Here is a 10,405-nt window from a genome sequence, read left to right on the forward strand (position 1 = left end):
TGACAAACATTTCTACAATCTAAAAAGCTTGTGTTATCACTAACAAATAATACACAGAGGAGCGGCATTGCAGAAAGAGGGTGAAACTACTCTACAAGGTGACATTCAAAGGAGAAAGAGGCTGTAGTATCTGGGAATCTGAGACAGCAAAGAAAGCATTGAAGCAACTGTGACATTATTCATATGTAAAAAATAAGGCCAGACTGCAAAAATCATCATCCTGATAACACTTATCTTTCCTGTTACCATCACCAAACTCCAAAGTCTTCAGGAGAAAACGTGTTGTTCAACATCTGGCTGTGCTTCTGGGTGTGCCATATGCTTGGTGGTTTTCCACCTGCCCCTACGGCACTCCTGGCTCCTTGGTTGGTAGATAAAAAAAGGAGTACAGCAATAGACGCTGGATGAAAATTGGTTTAAATGCCGAAATGAATGCAGATTTTATTATTTTGAGGATGAGATAGACCAGTGAAAGTTTAGAACATCTGTCAGGTCTAAATTGCTGTCCATGTCACCACTTACAATAATTCTTTCTATTGCTGTCCAAACAGGAAATAGGTGGAAACCTTCCTAATGGGAGCAATGAGAACCTTACAGGTATTATATTCATTCCTTAAGCTATACAAAATAAATGGACATTAGCTGAACTTTAAACAAAACCGTGAGACAGCACTGTGCCCCAGAGCTTAACGTACTGGGTCCCAGATTCGAATCTCGGCCAGTAGACTTCCTGCATGGAGTTTGCAGGTTCTCCCCGTGTTTGCGTGGGTTTCCTCTGGGTACTCTGGTTTCCTCCCACATTCCAAAAACATGCAGTTAGGTTAGTTGGTTCCCCCCTAAAAAAATTGAAAATGACCTTAGACTGTGTTAATGACATATGACTATGGTAGGGAAATTAGATTGTGAGCCCCTTTGAGGGACAGTTAGTGACATGACATTGTACAGCACTGTGTAATTTGTTGGCGCTATATAAATACTGCTTATTAATAATAATTATAACCCTAAGGCTACATACAAATGAAGGGTCTTTGTTACTGGAACAATCTTTCATGATCATTTCAGTGACAGATGGTGACAAATCTACGAATGAGTGATGTACACCGTGCCTGATCTGTTCTATGGAGAAGGATGGAGTAAGTACGAGTGAGCAGCACTCCGCTGAGTTCTTTTCCATTGACATGGATATTGATAATTACAGATCATTGTTCACTGATCTGCTGTGGTGGATTGATGAAGACGTTGAGCAACCATTGTACACATGGCCATTACACATCTCAGGCGACGACTATCTGACATATGTAAGCAGCTCAACATTTATATTTGTAAATATTATTTCTCTGGTCTTTTAAAAGACTCTCACTGAGCATTGACGCTGGCCCTTAGCAATTGTAAAAATGTAAAAAAAAAACAGTATAACAAAAATAAAGTACATGCACAACTTTACAATATAGTTGCATGATTACTACTAAGTGTATTTTTCAAGTATGACTATCAAGTAGATCTAAACTGGATAACATTTAATTTGCTAAATCCCCCTGTATTATTATTAATCCCAATAATAATATTAATAAACAGTATTTATATATTGCTAACATATTGCACAGCCCTGTACATTTAATAGGGTTTACAAATGACAGACAGATACATTGACGCAGGGGGATGAGAGGACCCCGCCCTAAAGACCTTACAAACAATTGTCATAAATTGTCTAAACTTGAACAATAATTGTACATTTTCTGCTGTTTATTGACATTTTTGGGTGGGTCGGTTGACTCTTTCTTCTATGACTCATGACTGTTGGGGAAGCACTCTGGCAAGGGGTGTGCAGCATACTTTTTGCTATTTCTCACTTTAATAAGAAGCAGCAGGAGCAAACATATCACAAGCAGTGCACACATCACACAAGTGGCTGTTCAGATGTCAGATTCACATTTCTATGCCAGGTTTGTTAACCTAACCCTGCAAAATTGCTAATTGACAGTGCCATCTAGTGGTCATATTCCTAAAAAAAACAAGGCATTGGTGAAATCCACATTGTACTAATGTTCCCTTCTGTAGCTGCTAAAAAGAGAAAAGCATCTACAACCAAAAGATAGGGAGATAATCAATCATGATATATTGTAGCAGGCAAAAACTTTCCAGTCTCCTCCTGTAGCTTTATCTTTCTCAGCAGCTTCTGTAACATCTTCTATAAATTTGGATACACAAAGGAATCTGATTACTCAGAACTTTAGGTGATCCTTGTGTATTTTAACATACACATGTCAGACCCCTCCCCCACTTCTTTCTCCCTGCAAGATCCTGTTGTTTCACCAGAGGTCAAATACAAGCATGGCTTTTGCACTAGCTGTATCCAATGTCATTTATTCCCTTTGCAATGTCTTCTGCCCAATACAAACTATTTATCGAATACTGTATCTTTAAAGCGTACCTAAACTCAGAAAGTTCACTTTACATAAAAGGGGTAGACAACCCTTTAATGTTAAGTAAAAGTTCTGTTTTTTATTTTATTTTTTGAAAAAAAAAAAAAAAAGTGTGCAGCACTGGCCCCTAATTCTTGTCCGCCTAGGCGTTTAGGAATGAATGGGAGCCCAAAGCCTTCCGGGATACCTATGTCACGCATCCCGGGAGGCTCTTGTGTGCTCCTTTTCGTTTGGAAAAAAAAATTGCAGATCTCACGCATGTGCAGTAAGATCGGCAAGTTTTTTTTTCCATCCTACGTCACCCAATCTCACGCCTGGGTAGGGTGACGTAGGATGAAGAATCCGGAAAAAGAGAGGAAGATGGCCCCGCCTGGCGCCGGGATGATGCAAGACCTGACGGCAGAGACCTCCGGATTGATCGGACTGCCTCACGGGATTGAAGATAAGTGAATTTCTTTTGTTTTAGGTACTTTTGGGTTTAGTTCTTCTTTAATATGATGAAACCTTGGGTCTGCTTTAATAAAGCTCTCCAAGACTGGGGAGGATAGTTTATAATGGGAGAACCTGGGTAAAATGTTAAATGGAGATTTTGTGAACTTTTTTTGGGAAGGGATTTTGTACATTACTGTGTGCTATATGAATTTGAAAATAAATTGAAGTACACATACAATGGGCATAATTTATTAATGTTCTTTACGACTGTAGAAGATGCAATATCATGAGCGAATTCCAGTTTTTTTTGTCTCACCCAGGTTTTCCCATGACAGTCTTTCTTCTATATTCTTGGAGAGTTTTATTAAATCAGGCCTATTATTTATTGTTGCAATGCATAATTTTGAAATGCAGTTCATTAAAATTCTATTTATGTTTATTGATCATGGCTTATGACAGTTCAGAGGCTGTATTTGCAGGTCAAAAGTTGTTCTTGTCAATTGCTTATTGCCATTTTAGGTATGCACATTTGCATTTTAAAGCAGGTACTACCTGTTTCCAAGTGGGACTCCTTGCTGTCTGCAAGGAAGCAGTGGTCTCATTGCAGAGGTCTGATCCCCCCACCTACCCTTTCCACTGAGCCAGACCTTTAGCTCTGCAGGTAGCAAAACTCATGCTTCCCATTGATTGGACAGCTCTGGCCCTAACTTTGCAATGGGTGGTGGGTGTTCCAGGCCTCTGCAAGGAAGTCAGTGCCTCCCTAAAAATACAAAAGGGTCCTCAGCTATGGCTTGCTGGCGGTGGGCATGATTTTTCTGCTTAGACTTAGCTGATTTTCATACAAAAACTGTAAAACTTTGCACATATTTTGTTTTGATGCACCTGAAATATGTTTATGTAAATTAACCCCTCATGTAAACCACAACCCCCCCTTTTTTTAGGTCCACATTATTATTGCTCCTTGTCTTGGGAACATCACAACTTTGCAGTTTAGAACTAAAAGTGCTTGCTTGTGAGCTCTTTATTCTCAGGCTAGATGTCAAACTGAATAATTGGTCATTGAGTTGTTGTCATTGTAATAATTTACTAATTTATAATGAAGTTGCTAAATCGAAAAGTTTCTGGTCATGACAGGGTTAGACACAACATTCAATTAGGCTTTAACTTTTACCAATGCATTTTAAAGATACAGTTAAGAATGGGGCAGGGTGGAGTGACAGGCATAATATTTCCTTTGTCAGGAAAAACTTTTGTAAATGAGAGGAACTTCATCTTTAATACATTGGAAGCATCAGGCCTGTAACGAGGGTTGGTCTATATGCTATATCAGTTAATAATGATGCTACTATTAGGAAAAAGAATGGACTTTTTAGCCTGCTTGGAACTTATAAATAGATAAATACAAATGATTCATCACAACATGAAAATCCCCCTTTTTAACTAGATGTTTATTTCATATAAAAAAAATCCTATAGTATAAATTAGTGTATAACTGTTTGGTTCCTGGGTTGCTCTAGGAATACGCATTTTTTTTTATCTAGCTAGGACTCTGTATCTAACACCTGATACAGATCTCGGAGTCTGTTAAACTTGGCTCCCCATTCGCACAGGTAGTCATACTTCAAGTCTTTGTCAATACTGGAAGAGGTCAGAGAACTGAGGCTCCCAGCCAAGGAGCCATCACCTTCTATGGAGTACATGTGGAGTAGCTCGGGAGGTTGGCTTCTCTTGTCATTATCTGCAGCCCAAACTATTTGTGAAACATATTCCTGAAAGCTGGGGATGTTTGACTCAACTTTAGTCTGTTCAGGATACTCCATTCTTCTTGATCTACTGGCATGTAGATGGTCAGTAGCATGACACAAGTTTGAAGTGGTGGGGACAACTGAGGTAGGGTATAACTGATGGGCATTTACGCTGACTGCCTTTTTCAGTTTCTGTTGGTGGTATCCATTCTGTGAATGGGAAAACAGTAAGTTAGTTGTGTCATAGATTTACTTGATGATATTTAACAAGACTGCAAAGGGTATAATGTCCAGGGACCTACAGCTAGATATATGGTCATTCTGGTACTTCCATTGCTGCTTCGCATAGCCACATATTCCTATAGGTCTGCTACAACTATCAGGAATTACTAAAGATATTAGACAAATCCAGCATAATTTTAGACTCAGTTGCATTTTATATCTGTAACAGTTTTTCTGGTATTAAAACATGTTTGCAATTTATAGATAATTCAAATAATGGTGTGGTACCATATTTGCAACTCAATCACCCTCCTATTACTTTTTTTCTTCCTTTCTGCACGTACGTAGATGATCAAGTTCAACAGTATTATGTCAACTTTCATTCCAATAAAAAATCAATGAAAAATTGGGAGTCAGATAAGATAATTTTACACACTTGAACGGTAACATGTTAAGAAATAGAACTGGGTAAGCATATACCAATTATAAAATGAGTCATAATATATCATATAACTACTTAAAAGGTAATATGAAACACATGGTAGCTTCTCAAATCTCGAGTCTCAAGTTTCGAAAAGCAAGATTTCTTGACCATAGACTGTGACCAATCCCTCAAATATACGAAAAAAGATGGCACTCAATTGCAGTTAGACTCACCAGCTGGGTAATTTATTAGGGGGGATTCTGTAGGGGGGGTAGGACACCAACTTTTGGTTTTATACCAACTGTGGCAAACCATTTCTAGTTCTGTTTGGCAAATGAGTTGGTTCCAAGAGTTCTGGTTGGTTCTAGAAGTTCTGGTTGACATATTAGATGGTATATGGTTTACAATGCCAACAACCATATATAACTAAAAAGTTGCCTTTCAGTGGCCTTGGGTTGTAAAACATTTTCATTTTGATATTGTCAGCAATGCAGTGCAGAATAGCCCAGTCTCTGTCAGCATTCATTAATCATGCGGCCTGAATTAGCTCCACCCCGGCCCGCACACTCTATCATGCTCACATTTTGGCGGTGTGCTCACCTGCTCATTTAGATCACACAGTTCAGGTGTGGTTGGCTGTCAGGGGTGGAGCCACAGCAAAAACATGAAAAATGGCTGTCTGCAGAGACCGGTACACTTGCATGTTCAGTGGATATTGTGGGAAAACTGGTCCTCTGAAATACAAAAGAAAGTCATACTTTGGATGTCTTGTGAAACACACTGTAAAAACACAGACAGCTTGTTTTAAGTTTGAAAGTATTTTAACACAATAAACAGAAATGTATTGGTAGACAAAACAATGGTTACTTACAATAACTTTTTTGTCTTTGTTGTTTAATGCTCCACTTATTCTGTCTGATTTCTTCCAGCGCTGAAAATGACAGCACAGTGACTCTTCCTTTTTTGTGGCATTTTAAAGGTAAATGTTGCAGATCATTACACAAAGTGGAGACCTTTAAAAGCTTCTTTCTACCTGCTTCCCTTTTTTCTAGCTTATATATCAAAGGTACTAATATGTCTTGACAACCATTCTGTTATAAACAAATACTATCCTCTTTACTATCCTATTGATAAGTATGCATTTATTGTACTATAACATACTTTGATTTTTTATAATTTAAAATATATTGGAAGCCATGCAGCATGTAAGAGGCATCAATGATTTTGATATTTGGAATTCAGCATTTAAGAAAGAGCCTTTGAAATCAATAGAAATCTCAGTAATACTGGCCATCAAATGTCTAATTTTGCTTCTTCTACCAAGCATGTGGGCTAATTATATCTACAGACCATAATCTGCCTCTTCAGTTAAAATAATAGTCAGCCTTTACTTGCAACTTTCTAGGATGTCAATAATACCAAGTTAATGAATCAGGCTATGCATATCCCAAAAACATGCAGTTAGGTTAATTGGCTTCCCCCAAATTGACCTTAGACTGTATTAAAGACATATTACAATGGTAGGGACATTAGATTGTTAAGTACTGTGTAATGTGTCGGTGCTATATAAATACTAGTTAATATTATTAATAATGCCTAGGTACTTCCACCGTAAAAAAAAGTTGTTTTTTTATGCCACTATTCAAAAATGTTATATTTCCTTAGCTGTCAGAAGCAATATAATTTTAAAGGGATAAATAAATTTAGATAATCTAATTATAGAATACTACATGTGATACAGTGTACCTGTCCATGTTCTCCTCCACCTTCCTCGTTATAATTTAGGACGTTCTCTCTGATATCATCCCAGCTTTCATGTTCTGCAGGAATATGGTAAACTCCTCCTTTACGAAACTTTGATCTTCCCCACTGACTCCAAACTGTGTATGAGACCAACAAGGCTGCAAAAAGAACAATGTCAGTCCATCCTAAATGAAGGTAGAATATTGATAAATAGGATAGATTATGGCTGCATCTCAGATGAAGTTGGAGGAAAACTCCACTTCACATGAAGATGGGCTTTAACTCCATCTCAAATAAAGGACCTGATTTATTAAAGTTCTCCAAGGCTGGTGAGGATACACTTTCATCAGTGAAGCTGGGTGATCCAGCAAACCTGGAATGGATTTATTCAAAGTCATTTGCTATTTGCTAGCAAATGTTCAACCCCGAACCAGATCCATTCCAGGTTTGCTGGATTGCATGGCTTCACTAATGAAAGTGTATCCAGCCTTAGAGAGCTTTAATAAATCAGGCCCAAAGGGCAGAAGATTAGTTTACATTAGATAAAGAGTTTGTCTATGTTCTCAAGAAATAATACCAAATTACAGCCAAACATATCATTAGCTGCTACCATCAATCAAAATCCTTACTTCCACTACTAGATCCTCTAGTTACATTATGAAGAATGTATGAGCTGAAACAAATCTCCTTTGCTATGTTTTGTAATGGGCAAACTATGATCCATGTAGATTTTCCACCCCCGAAGTGTGCTCAGTTACTGTTTAAATTCCAACCATGTATACACAAACTATGTATAACAACCAATAACCAGAGCTGGGACCTCTCCTGGGATCCCATAAGGTAAAAGAGCCCAGGAAGTAGTGATAGTAAAGGCAAGAAATAGAAAAAGTAGAATGTAAATGTTTTCTAGGAAATAATATAAAAGTGAAAACAGAATATCCACTCAATGCACCATATTCAGAACAGAATATACAGTAATTTGCTGTAGCCTGATTAAAAAAACAAGGACAGTTTTAATGTTTGCAGTGCACTTTTAGCTTACTTTCTATTCAAAACTGACATCAGTATTTAATGGGTTTGCCTGTAATATTGTGGCTCACAAAAAATAAGCCATAAACAGAGTTAGATCTTACCTATGAAGATGAGAAGACACATACTGATGGCTAAAATGGATCCCGAGCTCAGTCCAATAATCTTCCCAGTCCTGGCCTGGATGGTTTCACAAGTCCTCCCTTTAAAGCCATTCTTGCACTGGCAGATAAATTTTTGCTGGGATTGCGCTATGCAAATGCCCCCATTCCGACAGCTCCATCTCATACAAGGTGATGGGTGACAATGTTTCTGACCTGTTACATTATTCATCTCTTCAACTTTGTCTGCTGGGCACCTGAACAAGAGAAACATGTACTACATATGTACCAGAAGCCATAACTTTGTGAGTCTGTATCATTTACCTGTTCAACCCAACAGGTAAGTGGTAAACCCAATATTGCATCTGAGATTAAATAGGAACTCAATGAGGTATAGTCAGAAATGGCCATGGAAGGTATGCACAATATATATATATATATATATATATATATATATATATATAATTTCTATGCTTTCCAAGATACAGCTCCCTAAAAATCCAGATGAAAGTCCAGTTTTACCATGCATTTTTTGCTTCTGGTCTCTGTACATTATTTTTAACATTAATGCAAATAATTAGCAATATATCTGTATTTCAGACCAAATCTGTATCTCAGAATGAAACACAATGGTAAATATTAATTACATTGCTCACATTTCCTTTCTGATGATACTTTCCAGCAATTTTCTTTAATGAGTGGTTCATGTAATCCTCAAAATTTGTATCCATCCTTATTTATTACCATACCAATGTTGAAATTTCTTTCCAAAATCAATCGTAATGTATCTATACACATAGTTCTCCCCAGAGGTTTTTAGCCGGTTGCTCCGCCCGGCTGATTTGAATACCCCGCCCAGCTCTCGGCAGCTCTCATCCTCGCATGCACAGATCTCAGGCTGCTCTGTGTCATCCGTTCAGAGGATTGCACACAGCTCAGCCTTCATGTGAAGGGGACACAGGCAGCCCCGCCCCCATCTCATAGCACTCTGTCTGTGAAATGTATCCATCTCTAGCTCTGCGTGTGAATTCTGCATCCTCACAGCTCTGTGTGTACAAACCTCCATATCTCCTAGGCTGTATGTCACAATGACCTGTAATTCTCAGGGTGTACAGGGCACCCTCATAGATACTAGTTATTACAATTTCAGCCCCCCAGCTTTAAAGAATTTCAAGATATGGGGGTCACAAATGTAAAACGTTATGAAAATTAAACTTTGGGGTTGCTGTTTCTGAGGAAAGTGCAACTAGGAGTCCTAAATTGAAAGTGAAAATTGGGGACCCCGGAGCCACTAACATAGCAAGGAGCATTGGGGTGGGGCCCTAAATATATACCTACCTGTCATAAATCTATACCTATGAAACTACTGTCTGCTTCTCTTCTTTGGACACCAATTTCTCTGAGGGTGGGGATACACAACTGAAAATATAGGTGCAAGTGACGGGCACATTCCCCCCCTACAATCCCATTACTACAGCATCATTAGAACATAAAACACTCTGCCCAATAAAATGAGCTTCCCTGTCCTGTTACACATTCCTGTCCACTTATCTAACATTCTGAACTTCAATTGGGGAATGGGGAGGTGTAAGAAACCAAAAATATAGGTACAAGTGGGGAACATCTGTGACTAACATCCCCTAAAACTTCATCACTATGGCACCATTAGAAAATGTACTCTGCCCACTAAATGTTATTGAGGTTGAGGTACTGGAAGGTTACCCTCATGTGTAACAAGGAAGAGCATTTTGATGGACAGTTTTTTTTAATGTTGTAATGATGCCATGGTGATGAAAGGTGATCGCCACACGTGTCTCCCACTTCCACCTATATATTTGTTTCCCTGCACCTCTTAATTCTGGAGAAATTGGTGTTTGAGGTAAGATGCAGACAGATATGTGTAACAGAGCAGGCAGCACATTTTGCTAGGTAGAGATTTATGTTCTCATAATGCCATAGTAATTACATTTTAGAAAGGTTTAGCCACAAGTGTCCCCCACTTGCACCTACAGTTTGTTTCCTATCCCTCCACGTGTACCTTAAAAATTTCAAGTTAATACAACCAACAGTTTAGGAGATCTGAAGGTTTGAACACAGCGAGTTGTTAGGCTGCAGAATATGACAAGCAGCTTTTACACTCACATTGCTATCACACTGCGCGGCCGATGACATTACACACTGCGGAAAAGCGTCACAGACAGTGTTTATATAGAATATGGGCAGTGATAAGAGGGGGTCACTGGCTGTCTTGTCCCCATCTGATATCACATGCATGATGCTATTAAA

The 10,405-nt window shown here is 38.5% G+C and overlaps 1 protein-coding gene and 1 long non-coding RNA gene across 2 annotated transcripts in view; one reads left to right on the forward strand and one right to left on the reverse strand.

Annotated features, from left to right (window-relative positions):
• Nucleotides 1-1,459: 1,459 nt before the first annotated feature.
• The window catches only part of LOC140330621 (neural-cadherin-like), a 54,943-nt gene continuing 45,997 nt past the window's right edge, over nt 1,460-10,405 (reverse strand). The window contains 4 exon segments of the mRNA XM_072410895.1: nt 1,460-4,810; nt 6,118-6,177; nt 6,993-7,147; nt 8,123-8,376. Coding sequence (XP_072266996.1) covers nt 4,397-4,810; nt 6,118-6,177; nt 6,993-7,147; nt 8,123-8,376 — 883 coding nt within the window. The 3' untranslated portion in view covers nt 1,460-4,396.
• LOC140330623 (uncharacterized) overlaps nt 2,832-10,405 on the forward strand; it is an 11,262-nt gene continuing 3,688 nt past the window's right edge. The window contains exons 1-2 of the long non-coding RNA XR_011920772.1: nt 2,832-2,889; nt 6,176-6,225. This is a non-coding gene — a long non-coding RNA (uncharacterized lncRNA). The remainder of the gene's footprint in view (nt 2,890-6,175; nt 6,226-10,405) is intronic.

This window comes from Pyxicephalus adspersus, chromosome 5 (genome assembly GCF_032062135.1).
Source record: "Pyxicephalus adspersus chromosome 5, UCB_Pads_2.0, whole genome shotgun sequence".
NCBI classification, from domain to species: Eukaryota; Metazoa; Chordata; class Amphibia; order Anura; family Pyxicephalidae; genus Pyxicephalus; species Pyxicephalus adspersus.